Source organism: Sphaeroforma arctica, assembly GCF_001186125.1.
Source record: "Sphaeroforma arctica JP610 unplaced genomic scaffold supercont1.606, whole genome shotgun sequence".
Taxonomy (NCBI): Eukaryota; class Ichthyosporea; order Ichthyophonida; genus Sphaeroforma; species Sphaeroforma arctica.
Genome location: NW_014039952.1, coordinates 1 through 16,170, shown reverse-complemented (window position 1 = coordinate 16,170; position 16,170 = coordinate 1). Strand labels below are relative to the sequence as shown.

The window sequence follows — 16,170 nt, the reverse complement described above, 5'->3', positions numbered from 1 at the left end:
CTGTGACTGTGACTGTGACTGTGACTGTGACTGTGACTGTGGATGTGGCTGTGACTGTAGCTGTGACTGTGGCTGTGGCTGTGGCTGTGGCTGTGGCTGTGGCTGTTATGTAGGTGTACTTTCTTGCCTTGGTAAGCTCATGTGGTTCGTGGTAGGTAAGGTTTAACGATGTGACCGAGATCTGCGCTGGCCTGTTTTCTTGAGTTGTAAGAAAGGGTTCTTGTGACTGTGACTATGACTGTGACTGTGACTTTGACTGTGGCTGTGGCTGTGGCTGTGGCTGTGGCTGTGGCTGTGGCTGTGGCTTTGGCTGTGGCTGTGGCTGTGGCTGTGGCTGTGGCTGTGGCTGCGACTGTGGCTGTGACTGTGGCTGTGACTTTGACTGTGATTGTGATTATATATATATATATATATAGTTGTGACTTTGGCTTTGACTGTGACTGTGACTGTGACTGTGACTGTGACTGTGACTGTGACTGTGACTGTGACTGTGACTGTGACTGTGACTGTGACTGTGACTGTGACTGTGACTGTAACTGTGATTGTGATTGTGGCTTTGCTGTGACTGTGACTGTGATTGTGACTGTGACTGTGATTGTGATTATGATTGTGACTTTGGCTTTGACTGTGGCTGTGGCTGTGGCTGTTGCTGTGACTCTGACTGAACTGGTCTGGACTGTTGCCATCCAACGGTTGTGAGTCCACTGCACTGGCATGTTCCTTGATGCAATCTGGTCCGGTAAGATGTAGTGAGCTTTTTTTTATATGTGAATATATACCAACTATCCTTTATAAGGGGGTATAGACTGACTATCCTTTATAAGTGTATACATACTGACTCTCCCCCACATGGGCCATTACGCAGGTGGGCTTCCCCATCACCCGTGCATCGAATATGTATTCGTCGTCTACGCCTCTGATCAAAGCGGTGGTGCTGAGTGGTCTGTATCCGAATGTCATTAGAGTGGTCAACCCCATCAAGGGAGCGAAAGGTATGGGTGGCTGCACTCCTTGTGAGGATCTCAGGCCTTGTCTTCATGTAGTCTTTGATAGACAATACGCTGATCTTCAATAGGCCACACGTCACTGATTTGTTTGTCGTAAGCACCTACACCACGTGTGGTTGCCATAGTAACCTATCCTGGTCTCTGTTGTTACAATGTATCCGTTCACATTCTTAATCCGGTACCGATCGGAGCAATGGCCTCCGCAACCGCAAATGCTGTGGTCGGCGTTGCAGGGCTTATACTTCAGACTAGCGCACATCTCGGCTACAGAGATTGCTATCCTAACTATAAAAGCTGAGGGACCGTTTGGCGAGTCGAATGGCGCCTGTGTAGTTAGTTACACCTGCGATGTGGTACCATCCCCATATTCACGTGGCGTCTGTGTGAATGTGTTACTATAGCAACGTGTTCCGAGCTGATGTCGCCACGCGTACCCAGTTGTGTGTTCAACTGCACCATCTCACCTATCTAAATCAGCACTCTCGAATCCGCACACAAACTGGTTGCTACGGCAACAATGTTGCATTGCTTGTTCTGGGTGTACTGTTTCTCACTCTTTTATCGTGTTTGCGATTTCCAGCCAAAGCGCCGAAGTTTTTCTGCGATGACAATTGTGGACTCACACCAATGCCCGGCAGTGTGACCGCGGGCGAAAAGCACTTCAATAATCGATGGCTGGCGTATACGGGAAAGGTGTGTGTGTGTTGTGTTAGAATCACTTCACTTCAATAATCGATGGCTGGCGTATACGGGAAAGGTGTGTATGTGTTGCAGTTGCACTGTGTTGTGTTAGAAGCACTTCACTTCAACAATCGATGGCTGGCGTATACGGGAAAGGTGTGTGTGTGTTGTGTTAGAAGCACTTCACTTCAACAATCGATGGCTAGCGTATACGGGAAAGGTGTGTGTTGTGCTGTTGTTGAGCTGTGTTGTGATACGTTTTCTCGTGAGAGGGGGTGCGGTAGGGCTGTGACGCTCTTATCGTTCCCTGCCCATGTCGTGCATATGTTTCTGGGTCCATGCTGGCAGCCAGAGTCAATCCGTTAAGATTGAGTCAGTTCTGCTGTGATCTAGTCCCGACCGATGTAGCCTTTGCTTGACTGCGACAATTAATCAGTAAGCGTTGCACAGCCCCAACAGTTCCTGCTTGCATATAGCTCACAACCTCAACACGTTCAAACATCACAGTGCTACACGCACTCTCTCGGTCCGTGTGCCTTACGCTATTTAAACGTTTTTTTCTTCACGGCATCACCTGCACACCAACCAGTTGAAAATCTCAAGCGTGTACGCCGACAGTGTGTCCTCCGTCAGTACTGCAGCGCTGCTACTTCTCTGCGGATCTCCTGAGATGATCAAGGTCCACGACTCAGCCAAGGGAGACGTATGTTCCCTTGGGGACGTGAGCGGTTTGAAGTCTTCTATATGTGTATTGATATTATATACTTGTACTGTACTGTGTGATAGTTATAGAATAACCTAAACTCGTGATACAGGGATGTCAATGTATATCACACAAGTGCTGTGGGATGTACACTAATTTCGTACCTCGCACCGTACAAGATGGAAGGTGACAAGCGATGTGTAGGCTTATGTGTGGTTTGTAGGCGATAGGGTTCGTCTGTGGTGACAAGGGATATGTAGGCTTATGTGTGGTTTGTAGGCGATAGGGTTCGTCTGTGGTGACAAGGGATGTATAGGCTTATGTGTGGTTTGTAGGCGATAGGGTTCGTCTGTGGTGACAAGGGATGTGTAGGCTTATGTGTGATTAGTATGCGATGAGTTCGTCTGTGATGCTAGTTGCGCATCAAATGCTCTACCCACTGCCTCTGAGCAAGTCTCGTTTGACGTCACGTTATCTGTGCCCGCTGTATAAAAAGTCAGTCTCAGTCCGGGCTCCGATAGGGACGCGAAGGGATATAGAACCCGGGATAGCGGCATAAACGTTAATTAATAGCAACGCGAAGGGATACAGAACCCGGGATAGTGGCATAAACGTTATTTCTGGCCATCGAGTGTTGTACTCGGGATGTAGATGTACAACATTTACATCTGTAGCAACAGTTGCGGCGAGATCTGCGCCAGTATTCACGGCTTGTACGTATCAGTTCGGTGCCAACACACCGTTCGCTGAGTAACCGCATATTCATCAGTCGGATTGGGACAAACTCATCGCACACAAAAACTAGTGGCATATCTCTGATGGTCCTAGTAGTGTCATAGCACTCATATTGTCTGTGTCATCCGCTATACAGTGGTTTGTGCTGGTAATTTAATGGCACTAGTGGCGTATCTCTGATGGTCCTAGTAGTGTCATGGCACTCCCATTGTATGTGTCATCCGCTGTACAATGGTTTGTGCTGGTGATTTAATGGCACTAGTGGCGTATCTCTGATGGTCCTAGTAGTGTCATGGCACTCCCATTGTATGTGTCATCCGCTGTACAGTGGTTTGTGCTGGTGGTTTAATGGCACTAGTGACGTATCTATGATGGTCCTAGTAGTGTCATAGCACTCACATTGTATGTGTCATCCGCTGTACAGAGGTTTGCGCTGGTGGTTGCGGGATGGATTGTTGTGGAGATGTCTGAGCATGACTGCCAAATGATGATGGAAACGTGGAGCGCCACTCGCTTGACTCTCATGGTAGGTAAAGTTCATTCACCATGGTAGGGATAGTCATCATGGTAGGTATAGTTTATTCACCATGGTAGGTATAGTTTATTCACCATGGTAGGTATAGTCATCATGGTAGGTATAGTCCATTCACCATGGTAGGTATAGTCATCATGGTAGGTATCGTCATCATGGTAGGTATAGTTAATTCAGCATGGTAGTTTTTGCTAGTTCATCATGGTAGGTATGGATAATTCATCAGGGTAGGTATTGTAGTATGCTTAGTAGCGTCAATGAATTCATCACTGTTTTCTTCTGGTATTTTGGAGGTTTGACTTTCCGGACGTTGGTTTGTGGGGAACAAGGGGTTATTTTTCTATCTGCTAATTGTAGGATGTTTAGTATTCCCGCTCTTACTATCTGTTATTTGGTGGTGTGGTGTGGATCAAATCGGGTTCGTTATATATTTAGACCTGTCCTGTGTTCATTTGATTCCATGTTCCGCATTCCTTATACGGTATCGGTGATGTTACATTTTGGCCTGATCAATGATATACACTTATATATAACACAACCATCCTTTATAAACATAATCATCCTATTTGAAATATAATCATCTTATAGAATTCAATCATTCTATATAAAACACAACCATTCTTTGTAAAACATAATCATCCTATATAAAACACAATCATTCTATATAAAATACAACCATCCTTCGTAAAACATAATCATCCTGTTTAAAACACTATCACTTTATGTACTGGTCCCAGGCTTGCATCTAAACCTTACTCTGCATCCGAGTGTTGACATAGAGCCCATTGATATGTATAGTGGGTATTCCGCCTTTGTATTCCACTCACACTCAATGGAAGGATAGAGCTCCCCTGCTGTAGCTGGTTCAGTACTGATGTCTCATTACAGTAAACACACGACCTAAAGCCAGTCTTTCTATCACACACAGAATCTGATCGCCGATACGAAGCTGGACTTCGAGGAGACGCATGTCAACAACTTAGTCTACTCCATCGCCAATCTCATCCACCACTTTGAGAGTGGTAGCGATGTTGTACCAGACCTTCGGAAAGACCCTGAATATGATGGAGGTAGGCTATCCCGCACAGCAAACGTCTTGTCTATATTATGGGCACTGTTCGCTTCCCTCCCAGCTTGTACGAGAGTGAGAAAGTCGTAGATATCATGTAGCACTTTTTGAGCTTTGTATATTCAAGTCAAATAGTCCTCTTACTTGCGTCGTGGTGGCAGGGGGTACCCTCTCTGATCCACCCGTAGTCTCACTGTGGCACTTGAACGGCCTGTACGTCTTTCGGGTCAGACAGGTGCACACACTTGGGTGCAGCCGTTTGCAAAACATAGCATGCACGGCAAGCCACTCAGCACCCCTCCATGCCCTATACACCACATCGACACTCCCCCACTCCCGCGCACAGGACCTTATTTGCCCTCGATTTGCTCTTATCACATCCACTCGTACTCTGCCCAACCGCTCATTCATAGCCTCTCCATCGCTTTTGCCCCACCAGACTCGATGCGGACAATAAGCGCACCCTCTCAGAGGTCACAGGTGCACCCCATACCCACTGAGTCGCCCAAGTACTCCTTTAGGCACCCGTTGCAGTTCGGTACAAGTGCAACACAAGGTCTGAAACGCAGTGCCTATGGTACTGCCTATGGGTTTGCTCCCAGTGCAGCACCGGATCCGAAGCGTGGTGCCTATGAGAGTGTTACCTCGAATCTATCTGGGCGGGGTGATAGTAGTGGGTTGGTTGACGAGGATTTGCTCGAGCTATTAGGGGGCCAAGGCCGTTGAGGAACACGCTTGAAATAGGACTTGGCTTGGAAGACAGGTACAGCTACAGTGGTTGGCTGTGTTACATGGTTAGAGGCTGCAGCGGGAATACTTGTGAAGATAGCCTGTGTAGCCTGGTCTTGACGATAGGGGTGTACTGCTGGCCGTCGTTCGTGTCCATGCTGTGCTGGTTGAGTTTGTCTTGTTTGCTCTGTCTGTTTTCTCAATGTGTTCTCGTCTAATGTCGCTGCTGATATCACTCACTGCTTATAGAAGAGGGCCTCTTTGTCGGCTGGTCTCTCCTCAGAAGACCGCAGTGGAACGAGATGCGCACTTCAAAATAGACTTTTGACTGGATGGGATATCTGCATGGGATATACTTAACGGAATGGCGCCACGGGCCGGAGGGTAGCGCTTGTCTGCAATACTGTGACTACTTTTCGTTTCCGTTAAACTATCAAGGGGGTGTTTTAGCCGTACACATTCAATCATCTGAATCGTGTATATATCAGAGATTCCCTAAACCCCTAAAACCCTGTGCATCTCCGGTCTCGTGTTCGGCCGAGTGCGGCGGCTACTTGTACCATGCAGAACGACACCGTCTGATCCATGGCGTCCGATTGGTCCAGGTTTAAAAATGGATTATTAATTGTATGCCGGTTTGTCGTTAGGTTGGGCGCGCGATCAAGGTAGTAGCTCCGTTTATGTCGATACGTTATCCGTAGACGCAGCCTTCACCCCAGCATACACTGCCACGTGTATGTATGTGTCCGATGAACCGTAAGGCATCGGATTTTGGGTTTTAAGGGTTCGTTAAATCGACAGGTGCGATATCCGCCTCATCATATTTCGTCGCGTCCATGTCGGCAAGCCATTTCGGATTTGTCATCGGACCGATTGCAAGTTTCAGGTGCAAATTGCAGATGCAACATACATCCGAACATGTACTAGACATCCTTGCCCCACAAGCCATTGCGAATCTACATCGAACGAACAATAAGTAGATGGGTTCGATAGACTGGTCTTTGTGGCAAGGTAACAACCACCTGCGATTATAAAGGAACGCAATATATGCTTCAATACCAAGTATGAAAGTTTTACGATGAGCACGTACACGTTTGACCGTGCCGCTGAGGTACACTGTTTGGCGGCATCATTCGTCGCCGGCTGGCGAGCCGTCAAATATAACTATAAGCTAAAATAGTAGGTAAAATAAAAACCAACCCAAACTGAGAGTTCGGTACACGCATGGATAGCCAGCATAACAGAGGCACGCGCCTGAAATATCGCATGGAATGTTCTGGCCCTACTTTTATGTATATACTTTAATAGGCACCTCGAGACGTGGAAAAGCGTGCTGTTTTATTGTCTGTCACCAGACAGAGTATGTCGGCGCCTACACGCGGGGCATTTGCTGATGGACTGCTTATTAATATTGTGTGTCGGTCCAAAGGAGTTTCTGAACACTACAAATGTGCTCAGAAGTACGACGTGAAGGTTCTCGATTACCTACTCATAGACACTCATCGACACTCACAGGCACTCTGTACCCATAGACGCGTTCTCAGTTAACTACTCAGACACGGCACTGGGGTTGTTGCCCACCACTTTGTAGCCGTACAAAGTAAAAGTAAGGGCGTCCCATAAATCGTCCTTTGTTTTGAGGATTCTCATTTCTCCCTCCCATGGCCAAATAAATCACATGCAGCTCGAGGCGCTCACTTTAACGTGTAGTATGTACACATATCCGTGTGTACAGAGTTGAATATACATATCCAAGCGTACAGAGCGGAATAGAGAGTTGTCTCATACGCCCATTCACGTGCAGGTCCTGTGAGCGATTGTTTGTACGAGTCACCGAGCTATAACTTGCGATACCCTCGTGTCCAGCCACCATATACTACCAGTGCTGTATATAGCCTGTCCTCGGCAGCAACGCTCACACCCTTTGTTGTACGACAACCGCGTTAAGCAGCTTCGCATCCGCCAGAGTAACAGAATCGTCGCCCAATATCACTCTGGGAAACGGCGTCATCAGGTTAAAGGCGCCCGCATAGGCCCCGGGCTGTGCCCTTATATAGGCACGCAGATCTCCCACCGTGTGTGTGTGGTTGAGTTTGGCTACCAAGCTGTTGGTACATACGAACAGCGAGTGCGGGAGAATTAACAGAGCAGTACTGCACACTATAGGATGAATACATATGAACGGGAAGGAGAATCGAAACGGGTGGGCTCTAGATATTGAGACAGGGTGTGATACCACTTGTAATGGGTCGAAGAGGGCACGGCGGAGTCTATTCATAGTACAGTGCGTAGCATATGTTTTTGGTCTAATCTGCTGTAATACTATGCTAGCTCGGAACTACCACGACACTGACAGAGAATGAAGTCTTTATCGGTTTCGACAACGGGCAGCTATATAAGTCTGCACAGGACGAATCCCTATGGCGTGTCCATACAGATCACGTGTTGGGATGACTGTCCTAATGAATCAGCCCCATACATATCACGTGTTAACAGATGACAATACTAATAAACGAAGTCTATGTTGAACAGGATCTTGCGCTAGCACGCTCATAGCAGAGTATGCGTACAAACCACGTGTGGCTCACAACACCACATACCGTGCGCCGTCACTGAGTCTTATTTGAACGGAGGTGGTGGGCTGTGTGTCGTCTACTGCCACGGGGTTTTCGGTGGCCCCAGACGATGAGGCTGGGGTGGCTGACACGCCCACTGTGCCCGCACCCAAAACCTCGGGGGTTGGGCTGTGGGGGTAGATGTAAAGGTGCAGTTTAATAATGCGAAGTGCACAGGTGACGCTGAGGATACTCGGATGAGAGGATGGGATCATAGAGGTGAGTGAGAAGTTGACCACACCTAGAACATACTTGCGCGAGGGAAAATGTGAGGCTGAGGTATCTCAGCAGCACAGAGAGCGGTCTATGCCACGCTACATTGCGAGAATCAACGTGCTCTGGAGACGCACCGATACAGGCATGCTTCTTAGCGCTTCCCTGACTGAATACGCGTGACATGTCTTCACAATCATTTGACTCATCAGTACACATCAGCAAACACCTAACGCATAACCTACAGCTCGCGGGGCAACGTCCGCTCACACCCACTAAGCACGTGAAGACAGATTTATAGCTAACAAGTGGCACAATCATCGGAGCGTTGGTCTGAGTTTTCAAGCATACTCGTTTCCAACCGATTGATTCCTCTCTCACAATATACTCATTAGTTTCTTAATAGCGCCTGGGCCCAGTTGTAGACGACCATCGCCACCAACTTTTTCAACATGTATGTATCAAGCGCGCTCGCAAACGCGGATGGGGCTCTCGGTAGGCTTGTGGGTCACTCTCTAAGACTCGAAGCTACTACTGGCCACGGACGCATGTGTGATATCACGGAAAGACTCGCAAACAGGCAATGTGTTCAAAGTACTAGCTCAGCTAATGCGTAGGCTCCTATACGTTATAGTCATTACGAATACGGTATAGCTGTCAACAATCACATAAACTAGCTCACAACACTAATTCACCTACTAACAACAGTACCAGCCCCACACATACACTATATAACCATATGCATACACTTATACTTACACTACATGACCATGTGTATACACGTATATTAAATACATATATGTGTGCGTACTTACACTAGATAACCGTGTGTATGCAGCTAAAATTCATACGTGTAAGTGTGTACTTCCACTAGAAAACCGTGCATACACACTTAAACTACATACTACGTGTGTATATACGTCATCACACGACCGTGTGTGCATACTCACCTTCCTAGCGTCCGGCCCACCCCGCCAAACGCCTTCATAGGCTTCTTGGTTGGCACATACTCCTCGCCCTTCTTATCAGACACCACCACACTCACATTAGTCATGTTCCTGCCGTTCGTCAGCTCCGCAGGGGCGTAGCCATTGTTTAGAGCACTCAGGAATTCCTTGTTGGCCGGATCCTCATAACTCCGCAGATCCCCGTCCCCCACAGTGAACCCGTTGCGCCAGAACACTATGTTCTGCGTGCCATGGCTACTCTCTTGCTCCAACGCCTCCGTCTCTCGCAAACTCGTACCTACTGTTCTAGGCGCTGAATCCGACGTCTCATCACCCAGCGCGAACCCGAGCCCACCAAAAGCCGACCTTGTCTTCTTAGGCTCCTCCCCGGGCGGGTGTTTGGGTGCGTGCCCTTCCGCTTGGGCGCGCTTGAATATACTCTTCACAAGATCGGACTCGTCATCGCTACCGTTATTATTCCCACCTACATCTGCGCTACCGCCCAGATCCATGCCACGTGGCCCACCCCGGCCCTGTCCTTCTCCGGGGGGTCCCTGGACATACTGTCCACTGCTCTTACCCCCGCCCGCGTAGTAGTTATTGGGCTTGTCCTGGTCATCCTCTTCGCTGCTTGAGTCGTTGTTGTCAAAAATGGTGTTGACCTTCTTGTTCGGTTTGCTCTTCTTTGCCTTGCTCTTGGTTCCGCTCACGCCAGAAATGGGTGCACGGCGTGCCTGTTTCTCATACTCTGATAGTGGTGCCCTGGCTGTCGCCGGTTCAACATTATCCGGGAGTGGAAAGTTCGATCCCGGTTCACGAGCTGATACATTGCCTTGTCTCGAGAGTGTTTCCCCCTCAGACTCGTCACTCACATCCTCCACCATACCATCTGCACCCCTGTCACTGTCCTGGGATTGGTAGTACGCTCCTAATGCCTGATCAACATCGTACATGCTGGCATCGAGATAAAAGCGAGCTGTCTCTTCACTGCAATGAGCGATGGCGACGAAGTTGGCAACGGCCTCGGACTGGTCCATAGTGTAGAATAAGAAATACTTGAATGTCTATAACAAAGCGAACGGGTTTATAAATTTCTCTATGATTGGAATGGGAATATGTGGCATACGAAGAGGTAGACTTTCCATAAAATATGAGATGATATATGTCACCACAAGCTTGCCGTACAAATTTAAATACATTCAGTCGTATACACAGAGAGGAGACTGATACGTAGCAGTAAAAAATAAACAAATACAGAACACTTTCTGCAATCCTCACAAGACTGTTAATTAATTTTGTTGACAGCTTTCATAACCTTCTTCCGATGAATGATACATTTGACATTTATTTGGCCAAAATTGGGGCCAATTTTGACACCAACCGAAAATTGGACTGCCTCTTTATTTTGGCATATTTATTTTATTCACATGAAGTGTGATGGCCGGCTCCTCTTTTTAATATAAAATACATAGTCTCTCGCTTCAAACTTCTGGTGGAGGTGTGCTTATTTTGATTAAACATCTGTAAGAGTTGAACATTATTTTTCAACCGCAAGCTCGCCTTTAAGGCCGACATAACAAGATATCACATCGGCTAACCAGCATCCTGCATGCATACCCAGTCAATTCTCAAGCGTTAAGTTTTGAGTGTCAGCCATTACTCATAGCAATAAATGCAAAGTAAACACCACAGCACGACGAAGCACAAGCGCACTCAAGCTAAAGTCTGGTCTTCTCTGGCTATTTGGGGTTTTTTTTTAATATATACAATAAAGATTATACTACGTTCGTTTAAGTTCGCATAGATCTTCTTATTTCCAAGACCAGGCGATGGCTGAAATATGTTGCTGTCAACCAACTTCCAGCGTTTGATACGCCACCGTCCGGTACTGATCCGTAGTATACATTGCTTACTACTTCATTCGATTTCGGCTTATTTATCTTTCTACTAACTTCTTTCATCAAATTTTAGCGTAATAGCAGACGGTCTCAAATATCAAACTATAATAAGGTTCGTATTCATCCTTCTATCATAATGGTCTGTGTGAAATGGTGCTCTTGGCAATCCTCGTCGGCCAAACCATTTTCATACACTAGGCAAGCAAAGTCTGTGGTTTGTGCGCGTACGATCAGTGAGTTGAATTAATACAAGGTCAGTCATTAAATAATAGGTGAACACATACACTACTACGCCATTTTTGTTTTACATCACAGAAGATTTAGAATGATTGACAAGAGTATCACACAAGTATAGCACGTAGTATAAAAGAATACCTGTCATAGCATCCAGCGCTACCATAGGATGGTGCCAGCAGCCTGCACTGTAGCTGATTCCCTGTGTGTTGCTAGCTATAAACGCTTTGAGGCTGCTGAGGTCCGGCTCTGGCCCTGTGAATATATATATTGATGAAACACAGTCAGAATGGATACTATGTGTATACGATAACTATGAATACAAACGTCGAACAAAAGAAGACAGATGGGTGATAGTACATTTGGAAGCTCTCCCAGATAAGGTTCGCGCAAGTGTACACAATTATGTACTAAAATTTTCTCAGGCAATAATAAGATGCAGTAGGATCCGACATACTGAGCATATGTGAGAGAGCATGGAGTTAAGTACCTTCTGTGGCTTCCGAGACAATCACGAGATAGCGTTTCGATTCGTCCATCATGGGTATGAAGACCTGATACATGGTCAGAGTGGGTTTAGCAGTAGTCAACTACAACAACAAAAGGTGTACTCGTACTGCGACAAAGCAAGAACCAAACAACACTGCAAAAATAATAAAACTCGGTTTAAACCTATTCACACAGTTAATCCTCTACATCACATACTTGCGTGGAGTGCGGATGCCTCTCAAGCAGTTTGCACTGAAACGGAAGTTCTTTCGGCGTGCACCGAAAGACGCACAGATTCGCGACAGCATCTGCCCTTAAGAGTGTTAATTTTCATAAAGTGAATTCGGATAAGCTGAATGTATGTGATGCTTCAGAATATTTGACCCGTGATCAACGAACAAAAGTGATGCAAAAGTACGCCACAGTATATTTGACCACTGATTGAGACGCACAAGGAACTCAAAGTAGGTCTTATGAGAAAACCTCACTCACCTTTTATTCATCATTGCAGCGACTCGATTGGATCGAACAGCAGAGCCCTGGTTTGCAGCGATTACTGACCCCGAGGGACTTTTACTCTCTATAACCTGAAACCAAAACAAAAGCAACAGAAAGAGAATTGAAGAAACAAGTACGCCTATTTCATGGGTAATTAAAATCTCCAAAGTCATCGCTACTAGTTGATGGATTGTACTCCTACATTAAAAACTTCTTTATACTGACCCGAATACGAGTGGTTCGAGTGGCTTAGTGGTGGGATAATGGTCGAATGAAAATGACGTGCGACATGCTACCTCTGGCATGAGTTACTCAAAACGCATAACGCTTGGAAGTTAATGCGGATCTCCCCTTCCCATATATAGACAGTAGTTTATCATGGCTATAGCGGGGGATACCGCACTGAAATTTTCCGCAATGTAGGAACAACCGAATATCAGAGATTGCAATTGACACAATGATCTAGGAGACTAAAATCATGACTGAAAAGAGTATGCCGAATAATCTCATACTTACATCTCCATATGGCTTGAAGTTTTCCTCTGTCAGCGGCTCCGCTCTCAACAATAAGTCTTTAACATCCATCATATGTATCCTATGTTTGCTATAAATATCAACCTGATTGATATGTGTTGCAGGAAGCATGTGCTTGTCTTGATATTGTAAATAATATAAAGCCAGCTGAATGCTGTCAACTGTCATGTCAAAGTGTCTGTTAATTCAGCGGGCTTTTCTGGGGGCAGCTTTTTTTGCATAGCCCCCTGAAAAAGTCAGAAAGACAAGGAAGCTACAATACATATGTAAGGTGCAATAGTCCTACTTTCAGGTACAGGGCACGTTTGGCCCTGGTTTGTACAATAATGGGTGCAACTGTTCTAGAAAAACAAATACACCCAAGTTTTAGGGGCAAACACTTGGGTTTTTCACATGGTTCACTACAGCATAGTAAACTACCAACTTACTGACCAAAAGGCAAATATCCTACAATTTCATTTGTTGTCGTATAGATGCCGACTCCTGCTTGGCTGCAATACCCGTGATAAATTGCGGATGACATCAGCACGACTATGCATACTCTTTAATCCGAGTGTATGCATATACAAACGCGGCCGAAGAACTTGTTGCAAGGTACGCACAGAGCAAAGTGTACAGGCATCTGCTGAAGAACAACTTGTAGCAAACAAGCCAGCTACGTATCACTCGCACTCGGGTGCGGTTTGGTTTGGCAGGAAAAATATTCAAGACCGGATTGCGGAATCTTCTTGATAGTTGATAGTGTTCATTTTCAGATGATTTTCTTTCCCTGAACGTTTGTTAACCTCGCGCGACAAAACGGTTGAATATTTGTACTTGCCTTGTCATGTAGGTGCGCTCGCAAAGTCGTATACGTAGCTATTCAAATGTACTTTATTTTGAAACATGCAGCTTTCTGTCCACGGTTGTTTATATATGCGGATTTTTGTGTGAACTTTGAAACATACACCGTTGTATCGGACGATTATAGGACTATAGACTCGATTATAGGACTATAGACATTCAAGTATGATTTTGACCCGTGTAAGTCTGATGCCTCAAACGTCTTTATATCCTGACTTGAACGTTCTCGCGCTATTGACTTCGACGGATGGAACCACATCCCCCTCAAGAAAATATTAGGACAGGCGTGGTATCACCACGCCCTTTATTTTAGTAGCTTGGCTGCCGCTTCTTCAATGTTGCCGTTTGTCTTGTTTAAGTACTTCTCGCATTTCTCTCGACTGAACCCCATTTCCATGAGCTGCTTGATGTTTCTCTCGAATTTCGTCTCAGTCTCTATAGTGCGATGTGCAAAGGTGTGTGTGAATCAACAATCACATCAACATCCACTGTGATTCATTCGATTGAAGGAGCTGGCAAAGTACACTCTACGAAATTGGCCAAAGCTCTGCGCCTAACGATACCGAACATATGCGACTGTTACCCGCATGCGGTGCAACGAGTATATTACAGCTTATACCAAACTTCGGCATCAAACCAACTATCCCAAACTTCAACTTCAACTCTTTGGCACTTCGATCCTGCCACGTACAAGTATTCTGCTTTCTACGCATACTAAGAAACGAAGCAAGACTACCTTGTGCATATTTCTCCGTCCACTGCTTCGCTTGGTCTTTCCATTCGTCGAAGTGATCCATGTACTGTTTCGCCACCACAGCGTCCTGTGGCGAGTTTGGCTCGGGGGAGGCTAAGAGCAATTGAATGGAGAACAGCACACTCTTAATTGTCATGGCCGCTGCCCTGTGTGTGTAAATGGACTACCGTTAGACTGAAACGTAGTATATACAGCCAACTCGTTGAGTGAGCAAGTTCAAACAGCCCAGCTGGAATGAACCTTAGCTCAATGCCGTCTACAACATACACTCAGCACAATAGCATGCGGAACTTGTGACCAAAACCCCCCTTCCGACTAGCATTAAAGTTTGATAGACACGTAGTCGATTCCAAGTACTCACCATTGATCCTTTAATATATCAAGGCATATCGCACCGGTTTGCGATGAGACATTGGGGTGCCAAACTTTTGTTTCGAATTTGACCTGTTGTGATAAAAAAAGACAGGATACTTGAGACTATAGCAAAAAAAAAAATTCTCAGAACTTAGCAAAAATAATAATAATTAAGACTTGGCAAAAAAACAATCACGACTTCAATTAAAACCACAGTAGCTAAAATACTACAAAACTTGAAAGCAAGCGATGATATGAGTAAACCAGCAGGATGCGCACATAGTACATCGGGAACTATACTAACATGTGCGTCACATGGCCGACTGGCGGAAAATGGGTCACATAGGGAAATATACCAACATGTGCTTCACATGGCCGACTGGCGGAAAATGGGTCACATAGGGAAATATACTAACATGTGCTTCACATGGCCGACTGGCGAAAAATGGGTCACATAGGGAAATATACTAACATGTGCTTCACATGGCCGACTGGCGGAAAATGGGTCACATAGGGAAATATACTAACATGTGCTTTACATGGCCGACTGGCGGAAAATGGCTCACATACTTTTGGTGGGACGAAGGGGTACATAGGAGGAATGGTTATCCCGAGCTCAAAGGTACCTTCTGCACAGGTCGAGACAAATCTTGAGTGAGCATATGATATTGTCGCAAATTTTTTGGATGAAAACCATCGAAAAATCCTGAGATGTCGAGCTCCAGACTGTATCTGGCCCAAGGAAATCCAGCCCAAGGGTGGAACAAAGCTGAGCTATGAACCACCGACTAGAAATCGTCTAGGTCTATCCATCGATTCTATTGGACCTCGAGCTTGAATTTCAGCTTTTCAGAGCCGAAGTCTAATACACACTCACCAACAAACGCAACAGAGCTCGAAAACGCAGTATCCAAACTGTGTCAGAGTTAGATGGCTTGCCATCACTTTACCTGAGTATGGAGTATCCTTGGGACCCTTGATGAAGCCACGAAGCTGGTCCATGTTATTATTTACCATCTCTAATTTAATTCCGCTATCCTTGAGTGACTGTTGAATACAATCAGCATGACACGGAGTGCATCAGAGAACGAAATCGAGAGAATAGCACAAAAGAACCACAAGAGTACCGAACTGCGAATTTACACAGTAGCTCGATATTCTCAGTATTCCATGATACTAAAATTACACACAGAGGGCTAACTGAATCTGATTCAGATTATACTGATATGTGCATGTCGCACACAGTTAGTTCAAGACTAAACACACGAAAACTTTAATCAAACCAGAAAATACAAACTAGATTAATAGGTCCACAAGTAATATATACATATACAT

General features: G+C 45.8%; 4 protein-coding genes across 4 annotated transcripts; 1 reads left to right on the top strand and 3 right to left on the bottom strand.

Annotated features, from left to right (window-relative positions):
- Window positions 1-234: 234 nt before the first annotated feature.
- Window positions 235-6,683, top strand: SARC_07549 (hypothetical protein; the record flags this gene model as incomplete). Its single annotated transcript, XM_014298506.1, has 8 exons — window positions 235-669; window positions 866-992; window positions 1,588-1,700; window positions 2,278-2,391; window positions 3,551-3,652; window positions 4,587-4,728; window positions 5,167-5,490; window positions 5,706-6,683. The coding sequence occupies 7 exons, from the start codon at window positions 235-237 to the stop codon at window positions 5,451-5,453; spliced, it is 1,320 nt and encodes a 439-aa protein (XP_014153981.1). The 3' UTR covers window positions 5,454-5,490; window positions 5,706-6,683.
- A 41-nt stretch (window positions 6,684-6,724) lies between these two features.
- On the bottom strand, window positions 6,725-10,421 carry SARC_07548 (hypothetical protein). Its single transcript, XM_014298505.1, has 3 exons — window positions 9,235-10,421; window positions 8,057-8,200; window positions 6,725-7,561 (listed from the first exon to the last, which is right to left on the bottom strand). Exons 1-3 carry the CDS (start codon window positions 10,266-10,268, stop codon window positions 7,372-7,374), a joined length of 1,368 nt encoding a protein of 455 aa, XP_014153980.1. The 5' UTR covers window positions 10,269-10,421; the 3' UTR covers window positions 6,725-7,371.
- Window positions 10,422-11,160: 739 nt separating this feature from the next.
- Window positions 11,161-12,957, bottom strand: SARC_07547 (ureidoglycolate hydrolase). The gene is made up of 6 exons (XM_014298504.1): window positions 12,867-12,957; window positions 12,345-12,439; window positions 12,069-12,165; window positions 11,854-11,917; window positions 11,505-11,618; window positions 11,161-11,338 (listed from the first exon to the last, which is right to left on the bottom strand). The coding sequence occupies exons 1-6, from the start codon at window positions 12,936-12,938 to the stop codon at window positions 11,250-11,252; spliced, it is 531 nt and encodes a 176-aa protein (XP_014153979.1). The 5' UTR covers window positions 12,939-12,957; the 3' UTR covers window positions 11,161-11,249.
- A 764-nt stretch (window positions 12,958-13,721) lies between these two features.
- SARC_07546 (ubiquitin-conjugating enzyme (huntingtin interacting protein 2)) lies at window positions 13,722-15,887 on the bottom strand. The gene is made up of 5 exons (XM_014298503.1): window positions 15,786-15,887; window positions 15,406-15,464; window positions 14,843-14,925; window positions 14,464-14,627; window positions 13,722-14,162 (listed from the first exon to the last, which is right to left on the bottom strand). Exons 1-5 carry the CDS (start codon window positions 15,850-15,852, stop codon window positions 14,032-14,034), a joined length of 504 nt encoding a protein of 167 aa, XP_014153978.1. The 5' UTR covers window positions 15,853-15,887; the 3' UTR covers window positions 13,722-14,031.
- Window positions 15,888-16,170: the final 283 nt, after the last annotated feature.

Excerpts from the sequence above, each read along its gene's own strand:
- SARC_07548 (XM_014298505.1), bottom strand. The coding sequence starts at position 10,268 with ATGGACCAGTCCGAGGCCGTTGCCAACTTCGTCGCCATCGCTCATTGC. Across the intron at positions 8,201-9,234 it reads GTGGGCCGGACGCTAGGAAG|CCCAACCCCCGAGGTTTTGG; the intron begins GTGAGTATGCAC and ends CTACCCCCACAG. Across the intron at positions 7,562-8,056 it reads AGACTCAGTGACGGCGCACG|CTTGGTAGCCAAACTCAACC; the intron begins GTATGTGGTGTT and ends ATGTACCAACAG.
- SARC_07547 (XM_014298504.1), bottom strand. The coding sequence starts at position 12,938 with ATGATGGATGTTAAAGACTTATTGTTGAGAGCGGAGCCGCTGACAGAG. Across the intron at positions 12,440-12,866 it reads ACTTCAAGCCATATGGAGAT|GTTATAGAGAGTAAAAGTCC; the intron begins GTAAGTATGAGA and ends TTTTGGTTTCAG. Across the intron at positions 11,619-11,853 it reads TGTCTCGGAAGCCACAGAAG|GGCCAGAGCCGGACCTCAGC; the intron begins GTACTTAACTCC and ends ATATATTCACAG.
- SARC_07546 (XM_014298503.1), bottom strand. The coding sequence starts at position 15,852 with ATGGTAAATAATAACATGGACCAGCTTCGTGGCTTCATCAAGGGTCCC. Across the intron at positions 15,465-15,785 it reads CAAGGATACTCCATACTCAG|AAGGTACCTTTGAGCTCGGG; the intron begins GTAAAGTGATGG and ends CGACCTGTGCAG. Across the intron at positions 14,628-14,842 it reads GATATATTAAAGGATCAATG|GGCAGCGGCCATGACAATTA; the intron begins GTGAGTACTTGG and ends TTACACACACAG.